A 17,081-nucleotide genomic window follows, 5' to 3' on the forward strand; every position below is an offset into this window, starting at 1 on the left:
TCAAGACAGCCACATTTCATCTTATACAGGTACACATATTTACGTGCTGACCCAGTTACCACTGCAGGTGAATTCAATGTGTTGAAAGTGTGGTGGGAAAGTAATCAAAAAGAGCAGGTGGAGGACCTTTCGGTCTCACTGACCCTCCCCCACCCCCCGCATCATTTCTAATCCCTTTTGAAGGAGAACTTCGAAAGGAACGTGGGAGTCGCAGATGGTTTCATTCTGAAGCCGATTCCCGGGAGTTGTGAAAGTGACCCCTTCCCTTTTCCGCCTGGCGCAGCGCCCTCTCGCCCAGCCCGCTCGCTTTGTGACTTGGTGGGGAGGAGACAGTGAGGGAGAGGGCGGAGGCGGGTCCTTTATTCAGCCCTGATGGCCAAGAAGTAGTATAATGAAGCAGTTTTGCAGCCATCGCCGTTATGAAGTCACACTATTTTTAAAGGCATTTTGTTCAACCCCTATCCCCTCACCCGCATTCTTGACTCTGCAAACAGTAAGACTAGAGACCTTCGGGAACCAATCTAATTGTCCGTGAGCCAGGATGCCATGATTACCGTAATGTTAATGTGCTTCCCTCCCTCTTTCAACGTTGGATCCGAAACTAGTCCTGCATCCTTAATGACTCTAAGAGGAGGATGCAAGATGCTGAAGGGGGCCCAGCTCTAAGACTGGGAATAGTGCGGGTTCACCAGCTTCGCCTTGCAACACAAAGGAGATGTGTGGGCAGGAGTTGTCTAGCTTAGGGGGAGAGAGGTATCGTTCTCCCTGACTCTCTGGAAAAGCTTTCACTCCATTGCTCCCCCACTTCTTTCTGTCCTCCAATCTGTCATACTCCTCTTCCCCTCCATCCCCTCAAACCCCACCCTTTCCCTTCAATCCTAAAGGTATAAAGGTTTTCTAAATGCATTCTCCAAACAAACGGATATCAAACAGTAATACTACACCTTCCAAGATAAAGGCACAAATGCGACCTGCCACAAGTGTGTGTGTGTGTGTGTGTGTGTGTGTGTGTGTGAGAGAGAGAGAGAGAGAGAGAGAGAGAGAGAGACGATCAAATGGGCGCTTCATCCTCCAGACACCTCTGAGAAAAAGCTTACTGAAGATACCCAAGATAATAAAGAGGAGCTAAGACTACCTCAGCTAGACCAAGGGTCCCAGCACCAGCGCCCAACACTTCGCTCTTTACCTTTCCTTTTCGCAGTATGTAACCCTTCAGGGTCTCCCGCCAGCCCAGACCACTCGGTGCTCTCATGCACCCACACAGCTAGCTAGCACCCATTTCCAGATGCCCCGCAACCTACCACATCCCGCCGCCTCCGCGGGCCACCTCGCGAGCAGCTCCCCTGAGAGCGCTGAAGGCTCGTGTCCTCCCACCCCCGCCCCCCCGCGGGCGCTTGTGTCCCACACCTCGGGCGCTCACTGTCACCGAGGCCACAAACGGCGAGGGCCCCGCAGTCTCCCCCCACACACACACACTGGCCACGAAACAAGAGTGTGCTACTCACATCGCCGGGAGAAACTGCCCATGAGGTTTCGGAGAGAGTGAATCGTGCAGCTGCCAACGCTTATTCCTTAAAGTGTTCGGGGGTCCGCAGTGGAGTGGGCACGAGGGTCCTCGCAGGAAGAGAGGAGGGGTGGAGTAGGAGGAAGAAGACGAGGAGAAAGGGAATTCCAGGTAGGTGCCGCGTTAGACCATGATGCCGGTGCCCTTCAGGTGGACCGCTGCAGAGGTTCCGGCGGGAACCGGCCGAGGGGAAGCCCAAAGCGCTGCCCGCGAAGGCTGGAGCGCATTCACTCCCCTGCCTCCGCCTGCCCTGCGCGCCGCGCTAGCGACCGCAGCAGCGGCGGCGGCGGCGGCGGCGGCGCAGCTCCCTCCCCACCCCCAGAAGGCTCCACAGACAATAAATCCCGGGCGGAGAAGAGACGAGCAGAAAAGGCGAATCGTGCACCCAACTCTAACACACCCTGCCTGCTGCTGGGCGAGAATCCCCGGGGACCCGGCGCCGCCGCGGCTCTGAGGAGCCAAGCGCTCCCGGGTCTGCAGGCGACGGCGGCGGTCTGTGTAGGCGGCTGCCAGGTCCCTTCGGCGAGAACCCGCTGCCCGGGGGCTGGGTGTCCGTGGTATCAAGCCCGGGGTTCGCCCGGAGTGGGGTCCTCCTCGGCGCAGTGGCTCGGCGCACAGGTGCCAGGCTTGGCAGGCGAGGAGGAGCTGCTCGTGGCTCTTGGCTGTGTCTCCCCGCTCTCCCCGCCCCCTCTCTTTTCTCCCACCCCCTTTTCCGACGACACCAGCTGCAGCTGCTTCAAAGTGTGAAAAATGTCAAGGAGATTTTCCAGTGATAAGAGGGGGTGCCCACTTTCACAGCCCTCGGCCCCTTTTTGAGATCCTCGCCTGCCCCTCTGACCTCTACTCGGGCTCCCCCAAATCGTGAGGAGAAAAATCCCAGTCCGGCGGAGAACTGAAACGCTCGCCTTCTCCGGGCTTGGTCACAAGCTGCTTTTAGGGAACGGGACAAAAGGCCGAGCTCTCTGGGTTCCTTTCGTCGCCCGCGGTGCTCGAGGCAGGTGCTCGAGGCACCTTGCCTGGCAGCGCTCCGCCACCAGCTCCTCCTGCGGCCGGACCGGCCCGTGGCGCTGGAGTGGCGCGGCGCGGCGTCCTGCAGCGCGGGCGACTCCGCGGCTGTAGCGGCTCCGGGCCTCTGCGCCTCCCTGAGCGCCCCTGCACCCGCACCAGCTCAGTGACGCGGCGCTCGTGGCTCCGCAGGCGGCTGCTCCTGCTATCTCAGCAAAGAGGCGGCCAGGAGCGCCTCCTCGGGGTTTCCTCCCCCGCCCGCCTTTCCTGCTGCAGGTTGTTGGCTGCCCAGGAGAAAAGTCTCTGCTTGCCGGTGGGTCACTTCGTATCAGTCAAGGCAGCGACCTTTGTGCCTGCTTTGACATTCCCTTCCCCTTCTGGGGCCGGGGTTGCTAGCCTGAGAGTGCGCAAAAAGAGAAGGGGTTTCCCAACTACCCTTCATGGTTTCACCGCCACTCCTCCTGCCGTGAACACACACTCTCGATCACACACAATCGTATGCTCCTTTACATAAAGGCACACAAAGACACTTTATTCTCACACACTTCTCTTTAAACTCTTATAAGCAGCAATATGTTAAGAAACATATTGATGAAGCTAGTACTACATTTAGACTTCTCTTTTATTCTCTACACCCGTCGGATGAATTCTTTCTTTGAAACTGGATTTATTATGCTGGAATCGTTCTTTTGTGAAATACAGGCTATAGGATTTGTTTGTTTGTTTGTTTGTTTCCTCCATACGGAAGAGAAAGAATCTCCCTTTCCTAATACAGTCAGACCGCATGGCATTCAATTGCCACTCTGGGATGGATGTAAGCTCACATTCTGGTAAAAAGAAAATGCACTTGCTTATATTCTTAGATTTGCAATACTAAAATCTTCAAGGTCAAAAACCTTTCTGGCTGCTAGGGATTATCTAGGAAGAGACTTTGCAGATTGCAGATCTAATCTGCAGAGCACCAAGAATGAGGATTATTTCCCACATTTACCTGGGTCATGAAGGTGGGCTGACTTTTTAAATTTAATTTTATTATGTTATGTTAATCACCATACATTACATCATTAGTTTTTGATGTAGTGTTCCATGATTCATTGTTTGCGGATAACACCCAGTGCTCCATTCAATACTTGCCCTCTTTAATACCCATCACAGGGCTAACCCATCCCCCCACCCCCCTCCCCTCTAGAATCCTCAGTTTGTTTCTCAGAGTCCATAGTCTCTCATGGTTCATCTCCCCTTCCGATTCCCCCGCTTCATTTTTCCCTTCCAAACTATCTTCTTCTAATTCTTCTTCTTTTTTTTTTTTAACATATAATGTATTATTTGTTACAGAGGTAAAGGTCTGTGATTCATCAGTCTTACACAGCTGACTTTTAAGGACAACTTCCCAGTATTTCATATTATTTGCATGTGGAAGGGAGAATATATTTTTAAAAAGTCAGATCACTTTTACAATGTATTATAAAACACCACAGAAAAGAACTGTTCTGAAATGGCAAGGAGATTAAAAAAAAAATTGTTAAAGTGATAGATTTTTGAATTGACCTCTGTGGAGCTCTATTTTTTTTCACCCATAGTTTTGTCCTTGCAAACACATTACCACATCTCAGTGTCTCAGCTGGATACAGTGAGATGAAAATTTTAGGTACTGATTGAAAATATAAAAAACTAACCTCACACAACAATTATACAATTGTAGCAATCTCTTATAAACTTCCAGTTCTTTTAGATATAGTTTACACAGAACTTTCACTTTTCTAAAACTACCTGGTGGATAATGTTATCTACACTTATAGGAAGGACACAAAGGCTCAACACAGAAAGGTACCCAGCTGCCCTGTATTTGAACTCAGAATTTCTTATTTTAACTCCAGGATTCATTTCCTCATACCAAAACATTTGACAAAAAGTCTTCTACTTAAAATCATAATTGATTGTAAGTAACTGCAGATCCTTACAAACAGGCAACATACCTACCAATGAAGTTACCTTCCAGGTGTTAAATGGAACTGTTTTCCTAACCCACAATAACCTTGTTCCTTTCTAATGGGGAGAGATATTTTTTGCAACTCCAAATTAAAAATTGATGATGTCCTTATAACATATTTCAAACTATATGTCCTCCTTTTCCCTTTATTTTATCCTAGAACCTTGATTTCAGGCCATAAAAACCCAAATGGATAAAAGATTTAAAATATGTACAGATGTGATGTAGTGCCTATGGTTTTTAATAAACATGATTTCAGCATTAAAAAAAAGGAAAAGAAGGAAGATGAGTATTTTCTGTAGAATAGGCTTTGGATACAATGGCCCCAATTTTTTTTCTAAGATTTATGAATCTTGTACAAAATGTGGCTACCTTCACTATTTAAACAATGAGGCATACTGAAGAGATTTCAATGCTTTCATAGAAATATGGAACTATTGATATGTAAATGCAGATGCTGTCTTTAAACTCCAAGTTGCCCTGTCATCAAACCTCTGGAAATGCAGATGACTGTCTGAAAATTGGAGAAAGAGGAATGAATATCCTCAGGCTGTCATTCAAGCAGAGGTCTAACACCAAAAATAGCAACAACTTCAAATGTTAGATCAAGGAAGTTTTAACAGATTAGCTCTTCAGATTACATCTATGAATGGCTAGACATTACCCGCTATAAAATTTTGTAAATTGTTCATCACTCCCTTTGACCGGCACTACTACAATTTTTGAAATGATAATCTATTCCCAAGACTAAATTACTTGAAAATAAAAGACATGTGGTGATATTAAACAATCAGGTGCCAACTATCTTCCTAATATTTCTCTTTGGAGGCCTGAAATGTCACTCTGTCTTAAAATATTTCCTCTCTGGCAATTCCTGATTAAAGTAAAACTACTTATGGAAAGCACAGCACTTTTACCTTTACCAACTGTTAATATCTTGGTTAGATACTGGTCCTTGAGAAAATAGAAAAACATTGTTAAAATTTGATGTATGGAAATACAGATTTGAAAAGCTCAGAGCTGGTAGAGTTTGGTAGGACAGGATCTTTATGAGTGGGGTACTCCCTACGGGAGTGCTGCATTGCTGTGGTGAGCCTTTGAAAAGCTGGGGAAAAGCTCTGAATAGGAAGTAGGAATCATTAAGATTCTTTCTCAAATTAATTTGTTAGATGGCCTTTACTGTGAAACTAATTTCTCAGATTAACAACCTGTTCTAGTTAAAGAGAATGCTTCTTTATTGTGGTTTTTAATTTATCTGGATAATATTTTTTTTTATTTTTAAACCTTAATCTGCATATTTAAGATGCACAAAATACAATGAACTCTGATGTACTCACCACACACCTTAAGAAGGGAAAGGCTGATGTTTCCTCTCCCACTCCTCTATTTCTGCTCCCCTCATCCCACAGAGGTAACCTCATTCCTAAATTTTGCATTAATTAATTAACATATTGTTAATTTAATTAATTAATTTCATGTACTTTTACTGCCAACAGTATTTTTGCATTGCTTTGGAAATTTAACCCTTACACAAATGATATAAAGCAATATGTATTCTTTTGCAACTTGCTTTTGATTTTTAAAAATACATTATGTATCTAAGAATAATTGATCTTCGTGTGTGTCATTCTAGTTCACTAATTTTTACTGCTGCATGATAATTGATTGTATGAATTTATCATATTCACATCCTGATGACAAGTTTTGCTTTTATAATAATGCTGTTGCGAACATGTTTGTTTATCTCTTTATGTATAAGAGTTTTTCTAGTTGATATATCACCTGGGAGTAGATTTCTTGGGTTGTAGGATATATTCAATATTAAATTCTTTTCAGTTTACATTTCTATTATAATTTATGAGAGTTTCCCTTGAACCACATCCTGGCAGTTCTTGGCATTATCAGACATTTTTATGTTGTCCAGTCTTAGGAATAGGAATTTCATTATGGTTTAAATCCATAATTTCCTGGTCACTTATGAGATTGAGTATCTTTTCATAGGTTCATTAATAATCCATATTTCCAATATGAATTTCTTGGTTTATATATTTCACTCATTTTTCAATTTGGGTTTTCTTGGTGTGTGTGTCTTGTATTCTAATCCTTTGTCAGTTATTTTTCTCTTTAGTTTTCACTGTTAATATGGTGTTATATATTTTTTTAAAGATTTTATTTATTTATTTGACAGAGAGACACAGCGAGAGAGGGAACACAAGCAGAGGGAGTGGGAGAGGGAGAAGCAGGCTTCCCGCCGAGCAGGGATCCCAATGTGGGGCTCGATCCCAGAACCCTGGGATCACGACCCGAGCTGAAGGCAGACACTTAATGACTGAGCCACTCAGGCGCCCCTAATATGGTGTTTTTATGAAAAGAAGTTTTAATTTAATACAATCAACTTTATCAGTACTTTCCTTTATGATATGTGCGTTGCATTTAGTTTTAAAAAAAACCTTTGCTATCCCAACATTAAAAATATATTTTCCTGTATTGTATTCTAAAAGCTTTATAACTTTAATTTTTTACCTTTCAGATGTCGAAGATTCTGAAATTCTGCATATGGTGTGAGGTAAGGGATAAATTTTTGTTTGTTTCCATTTTTTTCCTCATAATAAACTGATGCCTCCTCTATCATATACCAGCTCATTGGTCAATTTTTGGCCTGTGCATTTGGTTCCATCTGTCTTGCTATACTGTCTCAACTGAAAACTGTTCTAAATTGCTTCAATACTGATATATAGGAAGAACATGGCATTTCATCTTGTTCTTCTTCAAAATGTCTTTTTATTTATCCCTTCTTTTTGGGCTATTGATTTGTAAGCATGGTATAGATCCATGATAGCTTCTTTAATTTTTTTCACACACAGATCTCTTGAAAACAGATTGTGAAAGCACAAGACCTTGCTCTGTCTAGTGCTATATCAAATTGGCAATTCTCTCTCACAAGCAGTTCAGACTAAATTTATCATGCCAGTACTCTAACAGGAAGGTTATCTTAGATAAAATATGAGTAAAAAGACCAGCTAACAGGAATGAAATATCTTTTTTAAAAAGCAATGCATATGAGTTCACTAACACATTATAGTGTAAAATTTCCTGAGAAGATCTTTGCTATCTCTAAGTAGGTTCATATCTATATACAAAATTTAAAATACATTTTTCATTCTAACATTAATATGTGTTGTTAAAATATCCTAAAGGTCTTTCTGATTCTAAAATTGCAGATCCTATGTTCTTAAATTTTAATATACTACATTATTATTAATTTGAAGAGATAAGAATTATAAAAAAAGGTAGGAAATTGATTTTTTTTCTAGCAAAGTTTTTTTTTTTTTTAGAAGATTTTATTTATTTATTTATTTGACACAGAGAGAGAGAGTACAAGCAGGGGGAGCAGCAGAGCGAGAGGGAGAAGCAGGCTCCCTGCTGAGCAGGGAACCCTATGGGGGGCTGGATCCCAGGACCCTGGGATCATGACCTAAGCCCAAGGCAGATGCTTAGCCAACTCTGAGCCACCCAGGCTCCCTGCAAAGTTTTGTTTTTTTTTTTAATACAACTATAAACTACCAAAGAACTTCCAGTGATTTGCAAATGTATGAATCCAAACTGCATAACTAACCAGAGTTCAGAAGATTACATGCACACGCAATCCAGAGCATATACAATACTCAACTTCCCTTAGATAACATAATCCTTTAATCTAACAATCTATTCATTGTTAATATTAATTTTTTTTCTATGCTAAATCAGTCAGTATAGAAACATCAATTATCTTTCCTTAGAAGTTAGGGCAAAATAATATTTATTGCTTTTTTTCTGCTTTGTTCTTTGTCCTAGCTTCAGATGGATAACTGAAAAATTAGCTACCATTAAAGTCTTCCAAGTTTTACTTTTTCAAATAACTGCTAGAATAGTGCCTTGTTATGGTTGATATTACGGAGTCATATTGGCCCATCTATAATTGTTTTCTTATATAACACAAGTCTTGGACTTCAATTATAGTATCATGAATTTGCTTTGGTCCAGAAAAATAATTCCTAGGAAAGAATATCTTTCCATTCAATGACGAAAGAATAGACATAGTCAGAAAAATACTATGAGTACATTTTTGTTTAAGATAACCCTTAAATATAGATGGAAATGATGAAGGTAAATATAAATGGAATTAAATCTTAATTTCATTATGGCAAGATATACCAAGCTGTGATAACTTTGATACTTTTGTTTTACAAGTTTTTTCCCTTTTTCAGTCTGCACAATCTTGTCAGTCTATTTGCATGAGAGAATAGGGGCGCCTGGGTGGCTCAGTTGGTTAAGCGACTGCCTTCGGCTCAGGTCATGATCCTGGAGTCCCTGGATCGAGTCCCGCATCGGGCTCCCTGCTTGGCAGGGAGTCTGCTTCTCCCTCTGACCCTCCTCCCTCTCATGCTCTCTGTCTCTCATTCTCTCTCTCGCAAATAAATAAAATCTTAAAAAAAAAAAAAAAAAAAACTATTTGCCTGAGAGAATAGTCAAATGATGATGCCAAACAATTTGATGAGTTTATTAAATTATAATTTTAGTAAAAGCAGCATGGAATGGTTTAGACATCTTATGTAGTCAGGAGCCCAGGACTTTTTGATTAGGTTTCACTATTTTGCTTACTTCAAGGCCAAAGAAATGCTTTTCGGTATATAAATCATACTGGAATATAGTATGCTTAGAATGGTGATATTTGGGGTGCCTGGGTGGCTCAGTTGGTTAAGCGTCTGCCTTCAGCTCAGGTCATGATCCCAGGACCCTGGGATGGAGTCCGTATTGGGCTCCCTGCTTAGTGGGGAGTCTGCTTCTCCCTCTGCCCCTCCCCCCTGCTTGTACTCTCTCTCTCTCAAAAATAAATAAAATCTTAAAAAAAAAAAAAGAATGATGATAATTTAGCATGGAATCTAATCAAAATTCAAGATAGAGACTTGATACTATTGGTTAATAAGAATAACTTCCTATTATCTGATTTTCTTTCTTTTTTAACATTTTTTAAATTTATTTGACAGTGAGAGTGAGAAAAGAGGCAGGGGAGCAGCAGAGAGAGAGGGAGAAGCAGGCTCCCCGCTGAGCAGGGAGCCCCAAGCCTATGCCAGGCTCAGTCCCAGGTCCCTGGGATGATGATCTGAGCTGAAGGCAGATGCATAACTGACTAAGCCACCCAGGGCCCCTAATAGTGTTTGTTGAACATGAAACAAGTAGAGATTTATTGAGATTCAGGATAACATTTTATTTCAGTGAATTTTTCTCTCCAACAGTTTTCACCTGATATCTTACAATCTATAACTATGAAAAACTCAAATTCCAATATTTTATGTTAGATGAAAATCTTTTTTACACCTTAGTCTTTGATAATAATTTAGCTAGTATACAATTCAAAGTTGATATTGTTATTTCTCAGTATTTTGAAGATATTGTTCCATGGGTTTTGATGTTCATTGTTGCTATTGAAATGTTTGCCCTCAGTCTAATTGCCATTTCTTTGTAGCCAATCATTTCTTTCATTCTTGCTATTGTTAGATATTTCCTGTCTGTGAGTACTGATGTTTTTAGGAATGATTTCCTTCCTTTTATTTCCTAATTTTTATCTGATTTTATTTCCTTTATTTATTTCTTTTTATGCTGCTAAGAATTAAAAATTCATTTTGGGGAAAAATAATTAAGCCTTTATCTCTTAATATATTATCTCTCCCCCAGTCCCTATATTGTCTCCTTACTTTACCTTCCATGTCTCTTAACCACTTTTTAACATTTTTCTCCTTTTGTGTCTCTGTGCTACATTTTATGTAAACTTGTGTGCTTTATCTTCCAGTTGACTAATTCTCCAATTATCTAATGTAATGTTTAACCCACCACTGGGTTTTTAATCTCATTAGCTATATTTATATTTCAAATTCTATTTTATGTATCAAAATTTTCTGATATTTTCTGAAAATGTCATGTTTCTCACTAATGCTTTTGATTCCCCCTTTTATATTACATGCTGTGTCTAATAATTTTAATATCTGAAGTTCAAGATGTCTAATTTGGGGTGCTGACTTATTTTCGCCTGACCTTTGCTAATAGTGGTATATTACATTGGATTCTAAGCTCATTTTCAGTTGGATGTTATGTGTGGAAATAATGTGAACCCCGGGTTGAAGATGTTTTCCTCCAAGAAGGATCTGTATTTGATTTTTTTCAGGTGCCCTGGAGAGCGAGTTACCCAAAAAACTTCAATTTTTAGCTGTGGGTTTCCCAGGCCACCCAAGTGATAAAAAAGACGTGGCTGTGATTATAAATTCTCAGAGAAATACTTTCTTTTCCACTCATGGCCAAGGATGAAGCAGATAATGTACCTTGTAATCTCTGTACCAGGGTATTTACCAGGGGTAGATAATTTTAAATTAGCCTTTTAGTGAAAATGTAAGCCTTCATGTTTCCCACCTTTAAGTAGAGGTCTCAGTTAACTCCCATCTTTCTTGGGTGAAAGGTCTAATTTTCTATTCAGCTGCCTCTTAATAGGAACATTCTAGAATACTCAGTGTTATAATGCCTTCAAAGGAATTATATATTTAATGCTTTTTTTTTTTGAAGTAATCTCTACATCCAACTAGGGGCTTGAACTCACAACCACAAATCAAGAGTCAATACTCTATCAACTGAGCCAGGCAGGCAGCCCCCACCTTTTTTAATTTAATGCTAATTATCCCTGTGATTTTTGTTTTCTCTTAATTTTTTGGCCTCCAAGAAGCTTCTTTTTGGAATTTCACTGTCCATAAAATAATAAATGAAAGCTGTTTGTTATTTTTATCCAGCATTTCTATTTTTTTTTCCGGAAGTATTTTCATGATATTTTTAGGCTGCCATAGTTTGGAAGTGGAACTAATTTATCTGTTTACATCACAATTTTTGAGGTGATATTTTTCATTGTCAAAATGTTGAAGTTAGCTGAAATAGCATTTATGTATTTTCTCTTTGTGGAGCATGTTATTATTATAAGTGGTGGCAGTGGGAATGAGCCTTGCCACCATAATATTACAAATGACAGTGTGGTAACTTTACTGATTGGTAGCTTTTAAGTAAAACAAACAAAAACACATTTGGTTATTATTTTTTGATGTCCCTAACATATTTTCAGGGTCAGTGTAGGCAAAAATCTCAATACCAGTTATCTCCATCAGTTAGATAATGAATACATTCATCTAAATGAATTATTAATTCATATTATTATTAATAATATTACTAATTATTATTATTATTATAGGATCCACTATGAGATAGCATTCATGGTTATTATTTGACTAAAATCAACTCTCCTGATAGTAGTAACACAAACAACTTGAATTAAGAATGGTGTTCATCTATTAATTAAAAATTTAAATATGAGACATAAGAAAAAAACAAGCAAATTTACTTCCTTTTGGAATAGATGGACTCTGATAAAGATATAGCAGCAAATTAACTAAACATTTTATATAATAATATAAATATAATATGATAATACAGAAATATAATTGTCATGATTATTATACTGTTACTGAAAATTATAATGTATAAAAATTGATAGACAGTACCAAAATCCCTCCCAAAAATGTTAAGCTAATTCATGTTGTCATAAATCATGTATCAAAATTCTTGTTTTTCCACACAACTACTGACCTTGGGTACTTGTCATCTTTTAAACCTTCCCAATCTAGGGGTGCCTGGGTGGCTCAGATGGTTAAGCATCTGTCTTTGGCTCAGGTCATGATCCCAGGGTCCTGGGATCAAGTCCTACATCGGGCTCCTGACTCAGCGGGGAGTCTGCTTCTTCCTCTTCCTCTCCCTCTGCCTCTCCCACTGCTCATGCTCTCTCTCTCTCTCTGTATCTCTGTGTCTCAAATGAATAAATAAAATCTTTTAAAAAAATAAAATAAAATAAAAAAATAAACCTTCCCAATCTAATAGAAAAGCATGTTTCATTACTTCGCTTGTATATCTGTAATAATTATTAAGTTGAGGTTAAGCATGTCTTTTTATGAAATTTGAAATGCAGAGGGTTTACCTTATTACTTGTAAATGGATAAGATGGTCTTGTTTCATCATATCTTCTACCTGTGGCAAGAAAATAATCAAAAATGAGGTAACAGAATAGAAATCAAAGTCTTCCCTACAGAAAATCAGTTTTTAGTTAAATCCCATGAGATTTTAGTGGCAAAATAAAAAGGTGTTGAAGTTCTCTCAATTCATTACATATCCCCACAATCCCAACCCCCAGCTCCTTCTCATTTCTCTACCAAGAAAAAGGTCACGGACTGAGAATGTCTGAGATCCTCCTGGATTTAAACCACATCAATAAACTAACCTTCCCCTAGTTGACTGAAAGGAATGTTTTAGTGTTCGGACAGGAATTTGGACATTACATAGATATAGCCAAAGGGTTTTAATAACCTTATTCTTCTTGCCAGACACTGACAGTTCACATTGTGTAATCTTCAAACTCAATAGGATTTCCCTAGTTTCATTGTCTGAAAATGCCATAGACCAGTATCTCTGAGCATCGGCTACTTAGTGTATTTTTTCCTGCATAGGAAAAGAAAATTATATACAGTTCACTGTCATTTTGTCTTAAACTTGATTATTTCAAATAAAAAAGAGTAATATTTGTTTCTATACAGGTTCTGTATGTAATATAGGGTATTTAAAAAATAAGTAAGAATCTGGGAAGGTTGAGAATAAATAGATAATATGAAAATCATTATGAATATAATTTATTTATAGTATTAAACCAGTGAAGATATGTTTTGTTTTGTTTACTTTCATTATACAAATAGATACTGGATCTGTATGTAGACACTATCATCTTGAAACCTAACAAGGTATTATAATGTTAAATCCATATCTAAAATGACCAGAAGATTCTACCATTGTTATTTAACCTTTCTCTATTGTGTATCTTTAAATATGTCAAGTTAATATTCCTGTTTCTCTAAAGTATATACCTGGACAATTTAAGATTTCTATGCTTATGCTAACATTGAATTTAAAGAGATTATTTTACTTCCCTGGAAATAACTTAGTATCTTATATAGGTAGCAGAGTTATTACATTAAAAACTCCTTAATTTAAAATTGAACTTGCCAGCTTATATTACCCACAATGTGTGTTTAAATATCTTTGTAACTGTAATTTGTACCAAAATTACTTTAAAAAAATTCCTTTTTATACTTCACCATTGTTTTTTCTATGCCCTCTAATAGGCCTACTTTTTGAAATTCTATTCTGTTAGTTGATTTTCATAAAAATGACTACAAAATTAAACCTTTGAGGACTGTTTTCAAATTCTACTTCATCCTGAATGTACAGTAAATTGTGTAAAATGATATTCAACACATTTAATGAATACCTACTGTATGCAAAACACTTTAAGTGCAATGGAGAATATAAATTACAATATCAAGACTCCCTGACTGGCAGTGACTATTGTGGGCATTTGAATCTCTTAGAGAATAAGAAGAAGGTCAAAAACTCCATTCATTTGATGAGGTTTATTCAACAATCTATACAGTTAATACCAATATCTGTTACCTTGCCCCATTATGATGCTAAGAATTTGCAACTAGAAGGTAGACTCCATTTTAAATTTGTTGTTTTCCAAGAAGGTGTTTTATTATCTCCACCTCCAGTCAGCTGCTCTTCGATGCACCACCTCCAGACACCTGTTCTCTGATGATGGCACCACAAGAGCGCAAAGATTTTTTGCCTTAAATTGTGTAACTTCTATCTCAGGCAAGGTAAATCAAAGTGCAACACAGATAAGCTTTTCAACATGGGCAGAACATGTGCATGTACCCTTGCTCTTCTTGTTTCCCATCTTGGTTCTACTTCCCTCATGACATAGCACAGCAGTCAGGCAAGTTTTATCTTTCGTAAACCACATCCATTATGGATGTCTATCAATTCCTGCCTCTAAATTCCCATAACCTTTTACAGTGAAGATGAAATAGACCAACTCTCTGACTTCCAGGAGCTTAAAGTCCAGTAAGTTCACATAGATGTTGTTTGAAAAACTCCTAACAAAAATGGACTACTGGATTTTCTCCCTTCCAGTACATAAAACTCAATAATACACCCCCTTCCAGAAGTGTCAGAGATAAGGAAATCTTTCTTTTACTAATTTACCTTATCTGATGGTCTATTCTATTTAAGCAAACTAAATAATGTATAATACAGTGTTTACCCACTGCAAGAACTATGGATAACATAGAAAAGCAGAGAAATCCTTTGAAGTGTATTCAATCTCTCTCCCTCCCTCTTCCTCTGTCTCTCTCTCCATATATATGTGTGTGTGTATATATACACACATATACATTTCAAATACATATATATATTTGAAAATTATTTATAATTCTCTTTGTTTTCTAGGATGTGATGATTCATAATAGCTAAATAAGTTTATTATTATTGTTATTTTTCTGAGGCCTGGAATGGGCATGGGTATAAAAGCTAAGGGTAGAAGCTTATGTGAGATACACTGTTCTGTGAAGTAAAGCAGGTGTTGGCAGTGCTGACAACTGATATAAACAGGAAATCAATGAAGAAGGTAGAGGTTAGGATATCAGCCACAATTTGGAATAGAATTATAGAAGAGATCCCTGGGAATGAGATAGTTTGGGGAAGAAAATCAGATAATGAGATTATGGGAGTCAAATGCCAAAATATGATTCAGCTACATGACTCCATCAAATCTTCACAAAAGAGGCTGAACTGAGGAGATGCTGATTGTTTAGATTTCTCATAGCAAGCAATGAAGGGACCAATGACCACATACCAACTTCTGGAGGGAGGAGACAAAATCAGCCTCTGGAAGGAGGAGACAAAATCAGCCTATGAGGATGATCCACTTACCCATGAACATGTAAAGTAATAATTTATGAAGGAACACAACCACTTCTGAAAGAATATATCAACAGGAAGTACTTTATGAGTTCATAACAAGGGTAGTCAGGAAATTTTTCAAACAGAAAGGAAGATTTCTATGTTATCAACTTAAGACATGGTCTCTTAAATTACATTATTTTTTTTAAGATTTTATTCATTTATTTGACAGAGAGAGACACAGTGAGGGAGGGAACACAAGCAGGGGGAATGGGGGAGGGAGAAGCAGGCTTCCCACTGAGCAGGGAGCCCGATGTGGGGCTCAATCCCAGGACCCTGGGACCATGACCTGAGCCGAAGGCAGATGCCCAACGACTGAGCCACCCAGGCGCTCCTTAAATTACATTCTTATAACTGATCCAAGCAACCACAAAATGTTTATAAAAGAATATGAAAAGAGCCTTGAAATAACAGCTAAGTTTATTAGGTATTATCCTCACTAAAGTATTACCTAAGGTATTAGGTATTATCCTCACCAAAACTTAATAGTCTTGGACTATCTTTGCATTGTCCTAGGTCATATAGGTCATACCTATATAGGTCAGACCTATATGACCTTATACTCTTTTTTGCCCTCTTGAACTGTGATCATTTACATTCTCATTTTCAATATCTTGGTAACTTTGATGTTGTAAGGACATTTATAGTCTTAGGCATTATGGATAAACTGAAATAAGACAAATCCCAAACTTCCCCCTGCAATATAAAATTAATTAATAAATTAAAAATTCCAGACAATACACTAAAGAGGTTACCAGTTGGAAATACACTGGTTATGAGGTTAAGAACAAGACACTGAAGTGAGGCAGATCTCGATTCTGACCCTGGTTCTGCTAAATATTGCCCACATTTTGGCATTTTTAAAAAACCTGTCAGTGCCTCAGTGTCTTCTTCTATAAAATAGAAATGATATCTAATTATCTATGCTGTATGAATATTAAATAAAATAATACCTAAAAAGTGCTTAACAACTACTTAACACATAGGGATTCATAAATGATAGTTATCATTTATCATTAACTTACATATTTCAATGTTAATTCAGTTTAGGATCAAAAATAATCACTTTTGCACAGGAAGCATTATAACTACAAATAATGAGTGCTTTTCCCACTAGGGTATAAGTGTTATGCAGGCAGGATGTTTATCAGATTTATCATTCTATCCCCATAAGCCCTAGCACATGGATGTCATTGCATTGTACATGTTGACTTACTGGATGCGTATATATCATCTGGGGAACTTTTATGGAACATTAATGTCCCAAACCAAATTTGGAAAACTGTGTATCTGCAGAGAGTCAATCAGGTATTCAAACTATGACTAAATACAATTTGTCAAATTTCACCAAATCCTGCTTTGGCTCATGTGAAGGTGGAGCCAGGTTTGTGGCCATCTGATGATTATGATAAAAATACTAACAAAAGTCAATTCAGTGATGTAAATTTATTCTCATATTTTTATGAGCAGCCACTTGTTCCATGTAATATTGTAAAGTGCAAAATAATAAATTTTATTATTTTTTAAGATTTTATTTATTTATTTGAGAGAGAGAGCACCGGGGGGAGGGGGTGTGAGAGGGAGAAGGAGAAGCAGACTCCCTGC

At 38.6% G+C, this 17,081-nt stretch overlaps 1 protein-coding gene across 2 annotated transcripts in view; it reads right to left on the reverse strand.

Moving 5' to 3' along the window:
- LRRC7 (leucine rich repeat containing 7) overlaps positions 1–17,081 on the reverse strand; it is a 959,434-nt gene that overhangs the window by 523,563 nt on the left and 418,790 nt on the right. For both annotated transcript variants that reach the window (XM_064588988.1, XM_064588987.1), the window contains exon 2: positions 12,604–12,653. In XM_064588988.1, the coding sequence (XP_064445058.1) occupies positions 12,604–12,653 (50 nt within the window). The remainder of the gene's footprint in view (positions 1–12,603; positions 12,654–17,081) is intronic.

Source organism: Mirounga angustirostris, unplaced genomic scaffold (genome assembly GCF_029215605.1).
Source record: "Mirounga angustirostris isolate CCGP_5_RB_7025 unplaced genomic scaffold, mMirAng1.0.hap1 SCAF_4, whole genome shotgun sequence".
NCBI lineage: Eukaryota > Metazoa > Chordata > Mammalia > Carnivora > Phocidae > Mirounga > Mirounga angustirostris.